Here is a 20,976-nt window from a genome sequence, read left to right on the forward strand (position 1 = left end):
TCACGTTGGTTTATTTCCGAGTGTGTGTGCGATTGTTTGGAAGCTCTTCGTTGCTCTTGTAGCCGAAGGTTAATCTGAATATGTGGTTCAACAGCAGTTTCTTAGCTGATTTGATTGAATACTGAATAGTAAAAAAAAAAAAAAAAAAAAACGCACAATGTGTGCCGTGGCAAACTAGTCTTATTCAGAAAAGTTTGAATGGCTCTCATCCAAACTTTATGCATACATACATAAAAAACCTTCATGCAAAATTGACTAAAAGACCCTGAATAGCCAGAATGAAAAATAATAAACTAAATTAAACATTAAAAATGTCCAGCACGTCATAAATTTTTCTCTAAGTTTCAATTCCTTCTTTAAATAAACCTGAGTGGGTTTTGGTTGCTGCAGCTTAGAAAATCTCCCAAAAGTCTTGAAATCACACGCAGTCTCTCTCAGGCTCAACGTCCCCCCCACACACACACACAGAGATTTGTTCTTAAAACAGCTGTGCAGGAGAAACACACATTTTAATAATTGATTATTTGTATAGCAAAAGGCAAAACAACTTCTTCTTCCTACATCCTAAAAACATTTACCACAGTGAGAGAATAGAAAAAAAAAAATCTCCTACAGGAAAAACTCTTCGAAAATACTTGCATACTTCTCGCAAACTTACTTTCAAATCCATCTGCAGTCAGATTATTATGCTCCGTAACAGTAATAAACTCTGAAATAATCTCTGACAAAACAATGTGCCGTCGAGGTGCTAAAACTTGACTTCGGTTGAACAAACAAAGCAGCTCGCTCCTTTTAAAACCTATTCTTGTAGATTCTATAAATAACAGCAAACATCTTTATGCAGATCCACAGTCGCTCCTTTTAAGTTCACTGTTAAAAATATACCGTACACATCCTGCTGTGTAAATATATTTCCTGGTTATCTAATCACTAGCTGGGAAAATTAATTCTACATTCAGAAGATGTTTATAATAATCTTCAATTTTTTTTTTCCTTTTATGCTCTTCTTTGTTTTTAATGTTTTTTTTTTTTTTTCTTTATCTGCCTGGGGTTGTTTAACTTGTCATCCCCCTTTCTCGTCTGTTCGTAACGTGGCTGAAGGCGAAGTTTTGACTGGCAGCTAGGGAAACCGGACACCCGGGCTCAGCGGTGGCTGGCCCCTGCGTCGTCTTTGTGCCCACCGGCTGGACACTGGGGGCCCTGCGGTACCTGGACCTTTCCACCAGGACTAGGCAATCGCAGCCACCGCAGTCAACCCCCCCCCCCACTGCTTGCTGCCGCTCGCCACACAAGATAGGAAGCGCTTCGCCTGGAGAGATGGGAGTGGGAAGGAGCGCCTGCTGTGGATGTCAGTGACCAGAGAAAGACGGAGGGGGATGGGGGGGAGGGGGGGAGACAACTACAAAAACACACTGGATCAAATGGAAAAGTGGAGGAAGATTGTGAGTGAAGTTCCAGATGTAGACTATGGAAATCATTGGTAGATTACTCTGTGTGGTCCAAAAACCCATATGATTATGACTCGTACTGGATATAAGGATACACACACAAAAACACACACACACACACACACACACACACACACGCGCGCGCGCGCGCAAAGGATGCTGGGCTCGCATTGTTCTTGTTTTCACCTATGCTACTGAATTTTCATGGTAGAGGTTTGTAAACTTCCAAGGCTTGTTTCTTTGCTGTTTTTCTAATCATTATTTTCCATTAATGTGTTTCTATATTCATAAACATATATGTAAGTAGTCTTGCTTTGGATCTATGAAAATTAATTTTGATTTTAGTCATAATTAAAAATAGCTATTTTGCTATTTTATTTTCAAGATCATCAAAATTTACTATGTATTTCTTGTGTATTTTGTTTCATAGATGGACATTTGATTTTGTCACCAAGACAAACAGAAATAGTGACGGGCGATTAAAAGCACGTCAGGAATAAAAAGAGTAGTGTTTTACCTTCAGCCAACAAGTCTAATCATTAAACAGTGTATCGTTTAGTGCAATGCTTTGTAAAAATGCTCAGAACAAAAGTATCATTTTGTCATAAAAACACAGAGAATAGGACTTTTTTTTTTTTTTTTGTCTGTCACTGTCAAATCTGCTAAAATAGTTTAACAGCAGTTAGAGCCCGAATTTGAACTGGGCAAACTTAACATCTGAGAACAATCTGAAAATCAAATGGCTCAAATAATTAACACAGACATATTAAAGTAAAACCACAGTGTCTTTTCTTGTTACATTTTAGCACAAATATTCATACCCTAAAATATTAATATATTTTGTCATGTCTTTAGAGTTGGATTTGATTTCGGTTCTGATCTTTTGTGCTTCTTTTTTTTAAATATTATTATTTATTATTATTATTTGAAAAGCAACAAGAAAGGAAGCCTTATTGAAAACATTAGGGGAACAAAAAGTCAAACTAATGCATTCAAGTGCTCAGTGTGGGGATTTTAAAAGTTTCGTTTCTGGTTCGAAAACAGAGCCCGCGTCCTGACGGCTTTCTGCAGCAGCACTGTGGGAGGGTAATATTCAGTGCTTTGGCTTACATTAACCACACACCAGGCTAACTTTCCCCCTGCTCAGTCTCAGTGGACTGAAACTGAAGTTTGGATTTCAGAGTTCCCCCTTTATCTCTCTTACATCAATATCCATGCTGGCACTAAGTGTTGCCAGACAGCAACTCGAAGTCCTGTTAAGTTCGGGCGAACATGAAGAAAGGGTGGCGGTGGGGAGGTGGTGGTGGAGTGGGTTGTCCTGCTTGAGACCAGACCCTTTATTTGGCGGTGCTAGACTGCCCCCTGCTGCTCAACAGCAGAATAAAGTGTAATTTGTGTTGATCTAATAAAAAGAAAATCCGTCCAATCTTGTTAGAACATGGTGAAATAAAACAAAGCATATGTCCTTCGAAAGAAAAGTCTTCAACGGCACCTATTAGACGTATTGATCCGTTGACTCTCTAACAAAAAGGTCTCATTTTCTGTTGAGTCTTTATCTCTGATGATTAAACCCTGACTTGGTATTCTCTGTCAGTCACGTCACAATATTCCAACTATCATTCTTTTTTTTTTTTTTCTGCGAATCAAGCAAGCAGCAAAAATGTGAAAGTATATCTTTCAAAGCTGTCCCTTGCTGTGGGCAAAGACGAACCCCCGACTTTAAAACTTTTAAAAGTTACGGAGGCTCTTTGAAGAGAAGTCAAAGGAGCAATTTAAAGAGACCCAGAGTGGTTGGTGTGTGCCGATCGCTGCTGCAGCGTCACAACCAGACATGTGCAAACACACGTAGACACTCGAATGGTTGCTTCTGTACCTGTCTTTGCTTTTTTTTTTTTTTTTTGCTTTTTTTTTTTCCACCCCTCTTCTTTTTTTTTATTTCAGCTGGGTGAATTTTTATCTAAATGCAAAGCAGGTGATAGGTGCTCCAGTTTCCTCTAGAAGTAGCTCCCTTGTCTGGGCTCTCTTCCTGATAAGAGTCCTACTTTGCCTGACATAAAAGAGCCTGGTATCATTTCCCCTGCCTCCCCAACAACCCCCAGCTCGCTGCCCTCGCCCTTCCCTGAGCTTCACAAAGCTGCCTCTATTTGCTCCCAATTCAGGGCCCAATTGCAGATAAAGTTACAGCAAATTTGTTTGGAGGAAGAGCCGCCGAGGCCTGTGGTCCCTCGGGCAATAACAGCCTTGTCTTGCAGGGGCCGCGGGGGAGAGCTGGCAGCAGCGGGAGAAGAGAACCCAACACCGCTCGGCCCGACAATGGCCTCAACTTTCTGCAAGGCATGGCGAAGAGGAGGGGAAGAGGGGGTGGAGGGGAGGAGGCGTTGGGAGATAAAGGAGAACGGGCATTGGAAGGATGGATGGACGGGCAGATAGGAGGGAGAGATACTCGGCTCGCAGGTGTGGAGAACGGAAGCAGACGCTTAACCCCGAGACAAGGAATGGAGACACCATCCACAGACACATACGCACACAAAGACACCACCCATCATGCAGGACAGGAGGTAACTCCAGTAGCGTCCATTGTGCCAACGCCTCAGGCAAAGCTGCCACGGTGGCTGATTCACTGTCGGGATGGGCGGATGACAGCAGTGTGGGTGTGAGAGAGAGAGAGAGTGAAAGGCTCCATGTGAGACTATGCAGTATCTCTCTTTCTCACACATGCACACAAAACACACACTAATCACAGCTGGCACTAATGGGTGATGTGTACATGCGGCTGGCATTTCAGGATTGGGCAGAAGGAGAGCAAGAAACCATGAAGCGAAATTTAAACTTTTTTTTTTTTTTTTTCCTGTGGGGAGGGAGTGTTCTGCTGTGACATGTTATGACAACTGCATTTTGATGTACTTCTAAAAAAACCTCTGACAAAAAAATAAAAAAATAAAAAAATAACAAAAAAGTCTCAAATATATCCCCCCTCAGGCTTGCTGGAGTCTGATAAAGTGCGCACATTTGTAAGTTCTGAGACTAAATTGCCCACAGAAAGTTAGGCGTAACATCTGTCTGCAGGCAGGAACGCACATGTGTGCGCGCACACACATGGACATAATCGCACGCAGCAGCAGCAGCAGCAGCAGCAGCAGCACACCTTCATGAATGCACCACCTTGGCCAGATGGCCCCCCATAAAAACCCACTTAAAGAGATGAGTGAAGTGATTAAGAGGCCTCTCAAAGTAAGGAAGAAATGAGATGAAGGAATGAAGGGAGAGGGAGGGAATACCTGTGTGGAGAAGAGGCCCTAAATACTCCAATGCTTTTAGCTAAGTGCACACTCCTACGCTAGCAGACTCCCTAAAGGGTAGGGGTGGAGCTGGGAAGGAGGAAGAGGAGGGAGTGGGGGTTGGGGGAGGGGGGGGGGGCACAATGACACCTAAATTTCAGAATTACTATAAACTGTAAAACACTTTGTCCTTGGCCTAGATACACCCTTTGTCATCATCTGAACACTCTGGGTACAAAGAGAGCACAATAAGAATAGTCTGAGCTGTTAATCCGCAATGTTGTGCACCTTGCATTACAAAGTGCATGTTTGAAGGCTGAACAGCTTCATGGGTGTTCACACAAAGATTGAATTTTTAAGAACTGTACCCTTTCCTATCATTTAATCATATAAATAAGACTGATTTTCATATTTTTTTAATCATTTTTTTGTGTCTGACCTGCTTATTTGCCCCTTTCACTTATAAGTGAAAAAGAATAATGGCAAGTCCACAGGAAATAATATATAAATTATGGTTTGAAACAAATTATTCCGCCATTTTTCACAATAGCAAGTGCAATGATGTCACTCTGACAACCCTCTTCAGTGTGCAAGTTGCAGCTGAGTGAAGAAGACGTAAATTCAGTTATCAGCAATTGCAAAAAACCGACGAGACACTCTATGAAGAAAATGTATCTTCCATTTATTCAAGCTGCCAAGACGCAGAAAATTCAGCAGAAAGCAGGAAGGTAATGTTTACAAGCAAAATTCTATCTGTTAGGAAATATAAGGAAACTTTTAGAAATGTCAGAACATTTAAGGTCTATTTACTGTACAGGGAAAACACACTTTGTGGTGGTAGGTATGCGCTAATTGTGCTAGCCACTTGTATAACAGGCAAAAAAACAGTATAAAATGTCAACAGTTTAATCGCCGAGTATGTTTTTTAAAAATAAGGATATCCATCTTAGCGGCACAGCAGTGGAAGACCAACTGCTATCTCGATTACAGAAATCTCGCTTAGAGCTCCTGGTTGGTTACAATAAACGATTGAAGGATTTGACGATCAATAGTAAATAAGAGCTTTTTTCTTTACAAATAATAATTTGGACAATACATTATTTTGAAATGATTGAATAAGTAGTGATTATAGCAGTCATTTCACTGTGCAGAACAAAGATAATATATCTCTTTAGTTTGTTCTATTTGCACAAATACGTCTGTCTGGCAACCTGCACGATTTTAGTGTACTTCTAATTTTTTTTTTTTTAAATATGACTTTTCAATTTTAAATTTATGTTGAAAGAAGAAAAATTCATATTCATAATACTAAAAGAGAATGGGCTAAAATCGGGAGGTCAGAACTTTAAAAATTACCCAGAAAATGTGACACCCGTGAATCTCTGAAATGAAATGCAAACATGCATTCCAGACCCTCACACACACGCACACACACACACACACACACACACACACAGAATATAATGGAAAACGTTAACTGATCAATACTACGTCTCTTCTGACCCAACTCCTGTGATGACAGTGTGACCTGTTGTACAAACACACACATACAGCCTCAGTGAAGATTAAGCTGGTGTCAAACGGCCAAATGGAGCTAATGTCTGCAATGGAGACACTTAGTGCTCCCATGGTAAAGGGCCAGGTCAGGTTAGGCCCACCTGTCCTGTAGCTACTTAAGTCAGTGGACATAAAGCAGACAGGACTAAATGCCTGCTCTGTCATCTTTTAGGATAGAAACTTCAAAGCAGCCTCTGACTGCGCCCTGCAGTAGGATGTCCTCTCTTGATAGCTCTGCTGTCCAATTAAGCTTCACCTTTTAATACCAGACGCAGATGACAGAGGAGAGCGAAAGAGACGTGGGAGTGCACTGGTTAAACAAGAGGAGAGAAGTCGTCCCCTTTTCATGTGCAGGAACTGCTTGTAGTTGTGTTTACTCTGCAGATGGACACGAGAGTCTAACAAAAGATCATTTCAAGCTGCAAAGTCTAATCACTGCAGAAATGATCCCAAGTACATCTGAGAACAACCCTGCTTGTTCCTCTGCTCTCTCTCTATGTGTGTGTGCGTGCGTGCCTGTCTGCGTGCGTGCGTGTGTTCGGCATATATAAAAAAAAAAAAAGTGCAACCGCAGGTGCTCCCACACCTACCACAAAAGCACAGATGCTTCTCTGCGGAGATTCCCATTCGAAGCAGCTGTTGATGTAGCAGCCTGTGTTGATCAGGAACATGATGCAGCGTCTGACTCGGTTGAAGTTGCGCAAAAGCATCTGAAGAAAAGCAACACACACGCAAAAAAAACAAAAAAAAAAAAAAAACGTCTTAAGACAAATGAAGTCTCGTGTTGAAAATGAGCCATAAAAAGGAAAAGAGCAGACTGTTATTTAGACAGTTTATCATTTCATCGTGAACGTTGCATAAAACGTTTAAACAAGCTGGCAGGTAATAACACTTGGTGGGAGAGAAAATGAAGCTGAAAAAAAAAAATGACACTGATGCTCTCGGTGATCTACGGCTTTGCCTAGTAGCACACAGGATTACAGAGGTGTGGTTCAACGTTTTTAATTCATGTCTGGATAAGATTTAGATTCAACGCAATTCTGCTTCCTTATGTCATCCAGTGGCACATCCAAACCTCTCTGTGCTCCATGTGTCGGTGTGCTTGTAAAGACAAGTAGAGCTGCTGCCATTGTCCTGGGTTTGCAGCCATTTAGGGAATAGCGTAACAGACGCAAGGACAGGAAATTACCCAATCAGGTCACCAGCAGGAGAAATTGTTCCCAAAGGAGATCCTGCCTTTCCAAATACCTCAATGAAAAAAATACCTAGGTTGTTTTGTTTTTTTTCCAAAGGAATTTTGTTCTTAAAAACATAGAAATGTGTAATTTCTTAAAGCCAAAATAAGGTCGAGGCTAACCAGACAGTTGACATCGCAACTTATTTTCAGTCATGAAGTCAAGACGTTCCTTGATAAGAATGCTTACATTTTCATGTGTCAGTGCCCTTCAAAAGTATTCATACCCCCAGAATCGTTTTCCACTTTTTGTCATTTCAAGCACAAACTTCTGAGTCATCTCAATGCAATTTTCTGTTACAAACCAAACACAAACTGTGTATAATCGTGAGGTAATTGCCTTTGTATTCAACTAGGCCTTTTGCCATGATAAAAGGCCAGATTTAAGAAGTGCAGGACTAACAGTTCTCCTGTAACTGAGATCTCTCTGATGAGCTCTTTATTTCTGCAGATCCTCCAGAGCTGCCATGGGACTATTGGCTCCTTCTCTGATTTTTACTTTTGCGGTGCCAATTTGACAGCCATGCTTTGGCACGATTCCAGTTGAGTCATATTCTTTAAATTTTTTGTACGATGTTATAACCATTTCTGCTTTTAACTTCTCAACAATATTGTCCCTGATCACTGTGATGTCTTCATTTGTCTTTAATGTTAATGAATTTCACAGAATTTATATTAGATAAAATGATACACAGGTGGGCTTGATATAAGAATAAAGTGGCATTCGTGGGTCAATGGTTCTACTGGACTTTAGTTAGGGGTGCTAGAGAAAAAGAGTTCCTTATTTTCAGATTTTTTAATTAGCTAAAACATATAACTCTTTTTTTTTCCTACAAATATGCACTCCTCTGTGTCGGTCTGTTTTATAAAATCCCAATAAAACACTTTTAAGTTTGTGATTGAAATGTCGTAAAATGTGAAAAAGTTCAAGGCTTCGAGAAGTACTTCATATTGAACGCACTCTTTAGTTATGGAAAGCACTTAAGAACTGGGTTATTTATAAATTGAGTCCAATGTCAATACTACGTTTATGAGTTTTGAAGATGGAACATGTTTCCTCCCACCCCTTTTTTTTTGCCGTGTGTGAATGCAGCAGCAGCAGGGGAGCTGCTGCCGTATAAAAGAGCCCTTCACGGGGCAGTCCCTCCAAACCAGCCAGTGACATCATCATTGAGAGACGCTGACATGGGTCCTCTCCGTGAGTCAGGGGTGAAATGAAGATGGGGAAGAGAGGCAGAGCAGCAAAAGTGAGCCGGGAGCAGGGAGCAGCAGAGGAGGCAGAGACAGTGAGGCTGGGGGGAGGAGGCATGGAGGAGTTACAAAGAGGATGCGCGCTGTGCTGCGTCGGGACGAGGCCCGGGGCCGCGCTCGACTGTGCGTGGCGTAACATTGACTGCTGAGCCCGAACGGTCACTCATATGACACATCTGATGCGGGCCAGCCCCTACCATTCATCCCTTTGTGGTGCCGCCACACTGAGCAGCGTGACAATGAAGTGCAAAGCAGCAGTGGCAAAGAGGGCCAACTATAAGGATGGCCAATCTACTTATGCACCCCAGAGCTGACAGCTTGACATTTCTATTCACCATTCAGAGTGGATACGAGGGGTAGGAGATGAGAAAAAGGGGGGAGAAGAGGGAGGAGGAAAGAAAAAAAAACAAAACAACAAAAAAAAAAAAACAAATGCTGTTTTTCCTTCAATCATCCTGTTGTATCTTGCCTACACAGTTGTTGCGCTTTACAGGATGCCACTCAGCGGTGTTGTTAGTTTCTGCTTTAGACGTTTAAGCAAAATGGGGAGTCAATTGGAAGGAGGCAGATAAAGAAGGAAGAGGAGGTGTGGCAGATGATAAACATCAGCTGCAGATGTACCTGTTTGGACACTTTAGGCTCCTCCTCGATGTACTTTTGTTCGACGGGAGTCAACGTCCTGAGACCAGCCTTCACCTGGACGGTACAGCAAGCACAAAGTCTCACAAATGTGATAACGAGGAGAAATATCTTGATTATTTCAAAGGGACTGAGCGCTGAGACAGCATAGCAGCACATGCATTTAGAGCGTGCCTCGTGTCAGAGGCTAGAGAGAAAGAGAGGGAGAGCAGGAGACAGAGCTGTAAGATGGCCGCTGTAGAACACACACGGCGACAGTGAATGGGCTAACAAAGGCTGCTGAGAGGGAGTCTTCGATAATTAAAGCCAAAACGAGGACGAGGGACGATGGATGAGATAGAAATGAGGGAAGGAAAAGGGGGGGGGGGGCAAACAGAATAAAGACAGCAGCAGCATAGAAGGGGGCAAATGGTGGGGAAAACAAGAAGAGGATGAGAGTGAGGATAATAAGGGGTAGGAGGTAAAAAAGAAAAACAGGGAGGAGACTCAAAAAAAAAAGCAAAAGAAAGACTTACAGCATTAAAAATCACGTCTATTTCGAGAAAGATGACCCCTTTTGTTGGCCCTGTCAGCTCCTTGCTTTTCAAGACGTAGGCTTTGCGTTCTCCATTTTGGATCTGTGGGAGAGGGACATGACAGGCGTCTGTCTGGCAATACCCGGCTGAATCGGCTCCCCGGGCCACCTTTGAACCCCAGCTGCTGGCGCTGACAGGGAACCCAAAACAACTGTGGCAACTCTGACAAGTACCTGTTCATTACCCACTGCAGCTCGGCTCTGTCAAACAGAAATTAACTATCCTGGGGAATCACACTGTTACAGCAAAGCGCAGATATACGACGCGCACACTTCTTTCACGGGCTAGCTATATTTTTACCAGATATAAGAGACAGTCTTCTTTCACCTCCAAGTCGGATCTTTCTGTCTATCAGCGTCATTTTCGTCTCGTCTCTCATCCACTAACTTTATATCCTCTCAGCTATCAATCTATACCTTTCCTTTTACTCAGCTCTTCCATTTATTTCTGCTTCCTGTCAACTTTTTTTTTTTTTACTTTGAGAAATAATAAGTGTCATCAGCGGAGTTGCAAAAATAACCTCTGCTTTTTATATCCCACTCTGTTTTTACTCTCTCTGTTCCTCCGCTGTATGTTCTCTCTCTATTATCCCCGAGGGAGGAGGGAAAAAAAGAAACACAAACAGAAATCTTGCCTTTGACTCACATTTAGCAAAGGGATAGCCACTTTCCCAAGGAAGTCGGCACTTCTGTCCCGGTCCTCGTCGTAAACGGTAACCTCAAGCACCGAGTGGATGTCCTTGACGTTGCTGGACCACACACAAAGACGGGGCACATAAGACTCAAATGGTGCAGAGGCGGTTTCATCTCACAGACTTACAGGAAGGATGAGGAAAGAGCCTATGTAATAATCCAGCATATCCAACATCACAAGAAATAGCACACCTATATAATAATAATAATAATAATAATAATAATAATAATAATAATAATAATAATAATAATAATAATAATAATAATAATAATAAATCATGTTTAATATATTTTTTGAAAAATTATATTAATAAAAATTACATGATGTTGCACAGCAGCACAATGTATCTATTTATTTATTTACTTTTATTTTAAGTATATGAATCGGTTCACCAAAAATTGTCACATTTGCAAAGATAGAACATAATCACACTTTTTAACATATATATATATATATATATATATATATATATATATAAACACATTAAATATAGATTAATGGAAATAAAAAAATATTTTTATATATCTTGATTCATTTTCTCTTGTTTCATTTTCACTTTGTTCACCAATTAATACAGTTATGATAAGGAAAGACTCACATTCATGGAGAAATTATATTAGTTAATGTTATTGTTTCCTAAATATTTTAACCTAGATATTCATTTAAGAAAAAAAAGTTCTGCACTGTTAAAGTAAAAAAAAAAAAGAAAATACAATATAAAACACACACAAATCAAATTATTTTCTTAATATTTTATTCAAAATGAATATAAAAAGAAACAAGGTATGTGTCGTTAATAAAGAGTAAAAGTGTTCATGTCAAAGCTACTCACAAAGTGAAGACCTTGTTCCACTCTGGGTTTAGATTTTTGTAGACGGTGTGTGTCTGCAGTCGATCATTGCTCAGCTCCACCACACAAAAAGGATCGCTCTTACCTGTCAAGTATAAATAAAGTACACAAATGTGGCCGCATTAAAATATGGTATAAACTCAAAAAGCTCAGTCATAAGTTTTATTTGATCTTTTTTAGGATCCAGCAGGTCCACTGAAACAAAAGTCTTTACATCCCCATAAGACACATATGACCTCATGCTACATGCTTCATCAAGCAATCTAAATTCATAAAATGACTCTTTCCACTCTTCAGCCTCGGTGCTGAGCACATCAGACATTAATATATCAGTTGCAAACTGTTTTTTGAAAACATGGACTTCAGGACAGCTGTGCACTGAGCAGTCAGGAGGAGGAGGGCGACAGACAGAGAGCGAGAACACAGAGGTCAGCACGACTCTGAAGACTGGAAAACTTCAGGAGAGAAGATGGAGACGGCCGCGCGTGGGACAGAAGAAACACGTCTGCTGCAAAACTTGTGATATTAAAATGAGCAAATGAAACACTAATGGCAAAGATGGATTTGACAAATAAAAGAAAAGAAAGAAAGCAGTGTCAGAATTAAATAATAAAAGAGGAGCTCGAAGAAAAGAGAAAATCCCAATCATTTCAGTTTTTTCTTCTTTTAAACAGTCTACATGAACAATAAATAAATAAATAAATAAATAAAATGATGTAAAACCTGACAGTTTTCGAGGTTATTTCGTGGATTTTCTTATTTCTCCTAAACTTCAGGACTTTTGGCAAGCAATAAAGACATTTATCGCATGACTCACTACTAATTACATCACGTTAGTTATAAAATAAATTTAACCAAAACTTTTGATTCAGAATTTACTACAATTATGAGACAGAGGAGAAAGCATAGTTTTATCGTCCCGAGAATAAAAATAAAAGTAAATAATCTCCCATCATATTTTCCTTTTGTTTACCAGCATTTTGTATGAAGGAGTTGAAAAGGATTAGACCAGCTCCCTTCAATTGTCTCCCACTGAAAATAACACTTAATTCCAACTTTGATCATCACGGTTGATTAAAAAAGAAAAACTCTGATGGGATTGTTTTTTTGCTTTTTATTCATTAACGCGTGAAGACTACAGGTCAGCAAGTTTAAAGCGTATTATTTAAAGAGACAACGATGACATATCAGCAGAACAGCAACGTTGCGTAATAATGTCCGACAACTTTGGGACCGAGTTTAAAGCTCCCCGAAAGACTGTGGTTCTGCGTGTGTGTGTGTGTGTGTGTGTGTGTGTGTGTGTGCGTGTGCGTGTGAGTCATGGGAGGCGTGTGTGAGTGAGCGCTATCGATTGGTGTGATTTTCTTCAAATGTTGTGACAAGGGCAGGACATTTAGTGGGTGTGCAAAGTAAATGTCACTGTGATCAATGCTAAGGCGTAGGTGTTGCCTTTTATATCTGTTTGTGGTGCTCTATTGATCCAAGCGGTTTCAAGTTGATATTGGCAGCTCTGACTTCTGCGACTGAAAACAAGATACATTAAAATTGATAAAAGTCCAGGGTACTCAGGAGCCTAGTTTTCAGAGCATCCGTGTATAAACTTTATTTGCTGTATATTAACTGCATTTCCATGACAACATTTTTAAAACAATTCCTGCTATTTTGGAGGGGAGAAAATGAACTTAAAAGTAAGATTTCGACAGCCGTTTTAAGTAATATATTTGCAGAAAAATATCATGGTAAAGTTTTAGGATCTTCCGCAATTAATCAAGGAGTCTGCCTGCGTAATACCGTAGCCCCCCACCCAACAAATCAAGCCAATTTAAATGCAATCACCCAAATTTGGTCATGGAAATCATTTCTGCAGCGTGTTATCCCCCATCCAGTTGCCCCCAGTCGTCCCTCTAATATTCTGTCTTTAATGACGCGGCTGCATGCGTCGTTGCGGAGAGCCAGTTGTTATGGGTGATGAACTTTCACCTTATTGGCTGCCAAGCACCAGAGGCAGCTGTCTTAACCAATTACACGCACAGATTTGAGCGCCACTCGGCGCCATCCAGGTAATGTCCGGGTAAAGCTCCTCCCGCCCCCTCTGGGTCCGATCTCTGAGATGCTGGCAGGAAGGGAGTGGACTTAAATTAATTTCAGAGCACTCTGAGGAAAACTTAGCGGAGGAACGCAGCAGAAAGACGAGGAGGAAAAAAGTAATTGCCCCTCCGACAGCTCTGAACTGGTGGGAAGTTTAAAGACGGAGAGGAAACTTCCCAACGTTTCACAATGAATATTATAGCGCCTAGGAAAAGTATTCACACCGACATTTTTGTCATGACACCACAACTAGAAACTTTGATCTTATTTAGATGTTATGTGATAGGATAAGCAGTATTGTATAGTTGTAAATTGGTGAGAAAAATATGTTTCTGATTTTTTTTTGTTTGCAAGTAAAAAAGTGTTGCTTGCATTTGTATTCAGACTCTTGTACAGCTTAAAATATGATTCAACCGACTGTGTTCAGGAGCTACGTATTTAATAAAAAAACATAACTTTAAAAAGGGCCACTTGAGGATAATTTATCCACAGAATGAACCTTTAAGGGTAGAGAGATAAGAAGAAGGCCATCGTCTACAGAGTAACAAGAAACTGTTGTCCACAGACACTTTCCATCCACTTTGATTGAGTCTGAAGTAAGAAGAATAGACCAAAAAAAATTACATTTGGATGTGAAAAGCTGTTGGAGACCCCGAAATACTTGGGGTTGCAATTTGAAGCAGCAAAGTACTAACTTTGACAGGCTGAGCACAAATTCATGGCACACTTTTCAAAATTTTATCTGAACAGATTTTTGCATCAAGGGAATGTTTTCTTTTGCAAGACTGTATTTTCAGCTTGAATTAAAAACAAGTTAAATATTTTCTTCGCTATCTGAGATTTGTTTCAATGTTGCCTGAAAAAGTAAAAATAAATCTTATCCGGTCATGCGTACGAAGCTGCTGCTGCTGCAGGTATCCGTGTGTGTGTGAGTGAGCGAGCGTACGTGTGTGTATCGCTGCTGAAATGTTCTAACAGTATAGCATCCACTCAGAGGGACAAGAGCTGGCACACAAAAGGGATTGTTGGTTTTGGAGACTATTTTCAGTTATCCTACTTGGGCTGGAGTGGAGCTACTCCACAAAAACACTCCAATTAGAGAGAGATGGCCAGAGAGAAGAGGGAGAGAGGGGGAGGAGGAGGAGGAGGAGGAGGAAAAAGAGAGGAGGGAGAGGAGCCTGAATGGGAGCTAGATGGTGAACTCTCTGTCTCACTGACCTCCTCTCTCTGTCTCCCCTCCTGCCTCTGTCTGTCTGTTTGTCTGTTCTTCTGTTCCTTTCTCACCTTGCTCCTGACCCTCTCTTGGTCTGGGTTGTTAAAATGGGGTGTTCATGTGGTGAGGGCTCTTATGGGGCTCTTACAGAGCGATTGTTTCTGCCAGTGACACGCACAAAGACACACATTCACGCACACACGCAGAGTATTAGACTCAAAACTGAAATAAGCCATTTTGAAATAGCCCCCTTTTACCTATCAGTTCACTCACAGTATGCATCTATCGACTCGGCGGAAGACAATGTGCTTTAGGGAGCCAAAAGAAATGCATCAACCTTAGTTTTCTGAGTGTATGTATTCAATACTCTCTCAGATGGAGCTGTCTGAATGTAAGACTTTCTTTGGCCCTGAGCACAAAGCTCTAAAAACAAAGTAAGACAAAAACAAACTAGAGTGAGAGATCAGCAGATCTTCTGCTTAAATCGGTCCACATTGTTCTTTTTTTCCCGATCGGTGAAGGCCACACGCTAAAAATAACACTCTTCGTTGTGGAAGTTGCTACTGACGGAAGAAGACACTGTGTTTGCTATGTATAGTATGTGAAAGGTTTAAAATGAATTCAGATAAAACAAAGCAAATTATTCATAAGAAAACGATTTTCTGTCAGATGCTGAGACAAGTCTGTGTGTCATTCACGCTAAGAGAGAAAAGGAGGGAGACCTTTTCAGCATTTTGGGGCAGCTGTGTGCAAAAGTTTGAATGACTTTGTGTGATTTGTGAGTTCAAGAACAGCAGCACAGGTGGTGGAGCAGATGGACCCTTTTTAAAGGCAAGATTTCAATTGATCCAGAACCTCTCCAAAAATATGTAACATCTTAGAAGAGAAAATGCTAAGCACAAAACCTTTCATCTGTTTTGTTAAAGTTTTTTTTTTTGTTTTTTTTTACACTTTTAATTTAACTTTATAGGACCAAAAACATCCAGTAAAGGCTGTAGAAAAACTCAAGTTACAGAACAGCGAAGGCTACTGAAACTCATCATGCGTGTTTTCTGCAATGCTAAACAGCTAACGGGTATTTTTTGCAGTTTTACTGTTAGTTTATAAAAGAATCCATAAACCACGGAGTGAATGATGAGCTTTGCAAAGGTGTCACGGAGCCCATTTCTGCTCCAAGTGAAACCCGTGAACCGGAGAGCCATTAGCCCTGCACTCTGACTGCTCCTGTCGCTCCCTGCAGTAACCCAAATCAACCAGCCCCACTCTGTATTTGCTAATGGGACTGTGGATGTTTCAAATAGAGAAAAACTCTGTCTCCCTGCCACATACACACACACACACGCATACATCCTCCTCTCTTTACCAGATAATACAGAGTGAAGAACTAGGCCTGTCCACTGTAGACCTAATTAAAAGTAAGAATTAATGGAGGTTAGAGGATTCAGAGAGAGCAAGCAGAGAAAGCACAGGAGGAGGGACGAGAAAGATTTGTTGGTTCAAATGTGTACTTTTTCTCTATTATTCAAATGAGAAGCCTGCATCTTTGTTTAAAATGCAGAGACAAATTTAGCGTCCACGTACAAAGTAGGCTTTAGCGTTCTCTAAGGACTCACACTGGCGATTAGCCCCCTAAAGAAAATTACACCCTGACTTTGTCTTTTAGCTCAGATTTGTGGCAATTGCTGGTACAGATAAGTTTGCAACAGAAACTGCTCAGCATGTTAAAAATGAAGAAAAAGCTCCTGTGCCTTGCACAACGATACATGTCCCCTGAACTTTTTCCACACATTGTGACATTGCAGTCACAATTTTTGAGAAATTTCAGCAGGAATTTGTGCATCTGGCAAACGTAAAACAATGTGTTTGTCCGAGATAACTTGAAGTAGAAGAGATAACTTTTTGTTTTTAAGAATTTAACGAATAAAAAACACTTTAATCCAGCTAGTATTTATAGTCTACCTTCATTACTCTGAAATCCATCAACGTAACCCTGTGCAACTAATTACCTTCAAAAGTCAACTAAGTAGTAAAAGTCCAAGCTTGAAAACAAACACAAACACACAGACACACACACTAAGCAGTCATGCATTACATTGTCTTAGTCTAACACATCAAATCCTACCGAAAAACATTGACTTTTTGTGGCTAATATGTGCAAAAATGTGAAAAAGATCCAAAGGAATGAATACTTTTTTGCTGTAAATATCATGCAACCAAATAACAGCAGAAGGAAAAAAAAAATTATAATTGCACTGTTTGTACTTTAGGTCACCGACGTACCTGTGACATCTGCCGCCATGAGTCCCTCAGCTCTGATGACCTTCACTTGCACCATGCCGACATCTTTCAAGTTGTGAAGCGACCTCCAGAGGCTCTACAACATCACAAGAGCAGAGGTGAAGAGTCAAAGAGGACAGCTAAAAGCATCGGAGTGAAAGGCAGGTCAATAACCTGACATTTCATTAAGAGAGGAAAGGGTAGAATATGTCCTTTACGGGGTCTTTATTTGAAAATGTAGAGCTGGCATTTATGGCCGGGGATAACAAAGGGACAAATGGCAGAATTTAATTTGACAAAATACTCCCATTTGTGAGTCTGCAATTCATATATATATTTTTTCTTTAAATAAAGTAAGTTTTTGGATCAGGGCGAGGGAGATGAGCTATTGAAAATTTCTGTAAAACATTTGTGATAAATGCCTTATCCTTAAGATACTTGTATAGCTCTTCATCAAGTCCAGAGGAAAAGTTAGGTTTAGTATTATTGCAGCATTACGCATAAGGTTCTCTACATTAAATAAACTGGACATGTATAAGATAATTCAGCAGACATGTCAGCTTACCTTCAAAGATTTGATCTCTTTTTTCTTTTCTTACAGTTTTTGTATAAACTGCTCTAGAATACTGAAGCACAAATGAGTCATTTATATGTTTTGTGATATTTCTTACTCATTAGGAAGAGCCTTGACGTTTAAAACAAGGTTAGATTATAAAACCCATGCTTTGAACATCTCAAAGTGCACTGTTCAAGCTATCATTTAAAAATGAAAAACAAGTTTGGGATAAATGTCAAAAGTACTAAACATGACAACCCATCTAAACTTACAGGCCAAGAAAGGCAACAATAATTCAGAAGTAGCTAAGATGCCTGTTCTTCTACTGGAGACTGTGCTGGAGAGATTCACCAGTCAGGAGGGAGAATTTGTTCTCGGAGTATCTACTGGTCGGTCATTTCTAAAATCTAGCCAGTATGCAAGAGTCACAAGTAAAAAAAAAAAAAATTGACAAAAAAAATTCAGAATAAATCATGTTTGCAATTTGTCACAAGACATGTGGAGAAAGCAAAAAAAAAAAAAAAACACGATGCATGTTTTAAAACTAACAGCACATCATCACCCTGAACCCAACACCGCTACCATGAAATACGTTGTGGGAATGCTTTGTCTTAGCAGGGACATGGAAGATGGATAAAGTTGATGGAGACACAGAACTAAGTCCTTAAAAACTGTTATAGCCAGCAGAAAAGACCTCTATAATTTTTCTTCCTCTTCACAATTATACACTACTTTGTATTGGTCTGCTCCATAAAATCCCAGTAAAGTTATACCTAGGTTTGTGGTTGTAATGTGACAAAATGTAGAAAAAGTGCCAGGCACATAAAAGGAAAACCTGTGGAGATCGGGGGCTGTCTATGAGGCACACACAAGCAGTCCCAAACTTGTGATTTCACTCACATCCAACCACTCAGGTATAAACACAATCATAAAAAAAAAAAAACTTAACTGGGGCCAAACTGAGTGGCGTGCCGGAACGTCTTAAAAGCAGAGCAAAAAAAAAAAAAAAAAAACAAACTTCACTTCAATTTATTTCTCTCTCTCTGGCAATAACCCCTTCCATCCCCACAGGAGTAATTATAATTTAAATTTCAGAGTCAGGGCCAGGCTACAGACTTAATTCATTATTACCAACACTGTCAGACTCTGCCTGTTTCCAGCGATATCATTGTCCAAAAAGCTCTCTAAAGGAGATGAGAGGGGGAAGAGTGTGTGAAAGGGGGAAAAAAAAGAGAGGAAACGAGTGGAGAAAGGAGAAGCATGTAGCCAAAGAGGGACAAGTGTTGAGTTTGAGGAATGATTCCTCAGAAGATACAGCTCCAGTGAGAAGCAGCAAAGAAGAGAGGGCAAAACAGGTCAGAAAAGAGGCAACAGAGCAATCAAAACTATTAATACGTGATGTCTTTTTTTTATGCAATTGGACCAAAACATGTAGCAAAGAGTAAAGATAATGCCATTTGTATTCAAATTAAAAGAAACAGGAGACCAAATATTTATATGACCCGTTAGTGGAGTGTCAGTTTTACCATTTTTTTTTTTTTTGCCTTCCAACCCTTCCTCTGCTCTTCATCCCTTCCTACCCCCATTCCTGCTCCCTGAGGGGACATCCGGGGTTAGACTTCAACCCCTGATTGCTAAAGAGAGAACACACCCATCCTCCAAAAGGATTCAAATCCTCATCAGAAGAGACAACTGGATTGGTCACAGGTAGGATGACGGACAGACGAGAGGACCAACAGCCATGCTCATTTCTCCTCTCGTCTGCGTGCAGGTGGAGCGATGGTGGAGAAGAAGACGGAAAGGAAGAGGAGGGACGAACAGAAAACAGAGGACACATTACGGATAGAGTTGGCTTTCAGAAGACGAACCCTCTGCCCTCTGTGTGACTGACAGCCCGTCACCATGACATCTTCTTTCTGCCTCTGTCACACTCCACAGACGTATAAACACACAAATGAATCAGAGCTGGCACAGCCTTATGACTCACTGTCACCTTTGCAGCATGTCACATTTCGTCAGGGCTGCGTTTCAGAAACACACTCGCAGCATCTGCCCTGCACCCAGAAGTTCATGGGATATTTGATCAAACAGTGGTACCGATTCAAACAAAAAGCCACATTCTAACACCTGTTTCCACGGTTTCCCACTCATTTAAATCAGGATCACTATGTGCCAAGAGTCTCGGTGAAAGCTGCTCGATGCTCGTCATGCAGCCTCTTACTGGTTCTCACTTCCTGCCCAGGTTGGGTCCTTTCACTTCCTCTTGGAGGAGTGCACCAGAGTGGGTAGGAGAGGTACTGCTGACATGTGCACGTACACGGGTGGTGGAGTGCCACCACTTCAGTGGAGGTCATCCCGTCCTCCTTGTCTCATCCACCCATCTCGTGGCCACCTCAGGCCCATTAAGAGCCATTAGTGTGCGTGCTCCTTTGCCATCATAATGCATAAATCTCTTTCTCTCTTTTTACCTCCCTTTCTGTGTCCTTCTCTAGTTTTGAGGAACAACTAATTAGGGATGAAGGAAAGGTTGCAGTTAGGCAGCCACATCAGTGCAGTGCATGGTATAAGACAGTGGGTGTGAGTACATGCATGTAATCCCAAATACACGACATGTATACTCATGTACAGGTGCATCAATCAGCCGGTGACCTGAGCGAATTTTACACTTGACTGGCCAGTGATTTGCAGGTCAGGAACAATCTGATCTTTTTCCAATCAGTGACCGCATCCTGTCAACAACGCTCTTATCATTGCTGAAATATGTAAAATTCAGTCACAGAGGAAGATTTAAAAAAAAACAAAAAAACTATTTTCTATGAAGGCACGTTGACTGTGTCCTGCTTTTAACCAGGGAAGGAGACTCTTAGCGATAGGAAGCTGAGAAACTTGCAGCAAAGTTGCTTTGTTTTCCTTCTGAAAACATCAATTCTCTGTGTTACTCTACTAACTCCACAGGAATACACACAGCTGGCTGCTGTTACAGTGAGTAATGCTAACCACAATAACCTCTAATGCAAATAGCTAACCATACCATACCAACTTTATTTATAAAGCACTTTAAAACAACCACAGCTGATACAAAGTGTTGTACATTAAAACACAACATAACAATTAATAAAAATAAATAAAAGATAAAAACTCATACAGTTTAAAAACAAACATACCATTTAAAACTAGATCCCGCTGGAGCTGAAAGCCAAGTAAAATAGATGGGTTTTAAGACGAGCTTTAAAAGTGGACAGTGAAGGGGCCTCTCTGACCTGCAAAGGCAAGTCGTTCCATAACTTAGGACCCATGACAGAGAACAAGAAAAGCTG

At 40.7% G+C, this 20,976-nt stretch overlaps 1 protein-coding gene across 5 annotated transcripts in view; it reads right to left on the reverse strand.

Moving 5' to 3' along the window:
- mctp1a (multiple C2 domains, transmembrane 1a) overlaps positions 1–20,976 on the reverse strand; it is a 157,693-nt gene that overhangs the window by 52,902 nt on the left and 83,815 nt on the right. For 4 of the 5 annotated variants that reach the window (XM_015030059.1, XM_015030060.1, XM_015030061.1 and 1 more), the window contains 6 exons: positions 17,107–17,200; positions 11,508–11,610; positions 10,628–10,730; positions 9,923–10,024; positions 9,390–9,464; positions 6,874–6,993 (listed from right to left, as the gene is read on the reverse strand). In XM_015030059.1, the coding sequence (XP_014885545.1) occupies positions 6,874–6,993; positions 9,390–9,464; positions 9,923–10,024; positions 10,628–10,730; positions 11,508–11,610; positions 17,107–17,200 (597 nt within the window). The remainder of the gene's footprint in view (positions 1–6,873; positions 6,994–9,389; positions 9,465–9,922; positions 10,025–10,627; positions 10,731–11,507; positions 11,611–17,106; positions 17,201–20,976) is intronic. The other variant, XM_015030062.1, reaches the window with a different exon arrangement.

Source organism: Poecilia latipinna, unplaced genomic scaffold, assembly GCF_001443285.1.
Source record: "Poecilia latipinna isolate Pla-1442-1.1 unplaced genomic scaffold, P_latipinna-1.0 Scaffold171, whole genome shotgun sequence".
In the NCBI taxonomy this organism is placed as follows: Eukaryota; Metazoa; Chordata; class Actinopteri; order Cyprinodontiformes; family Poeciliidae; genus Poecilia; species Poecilia latipinna.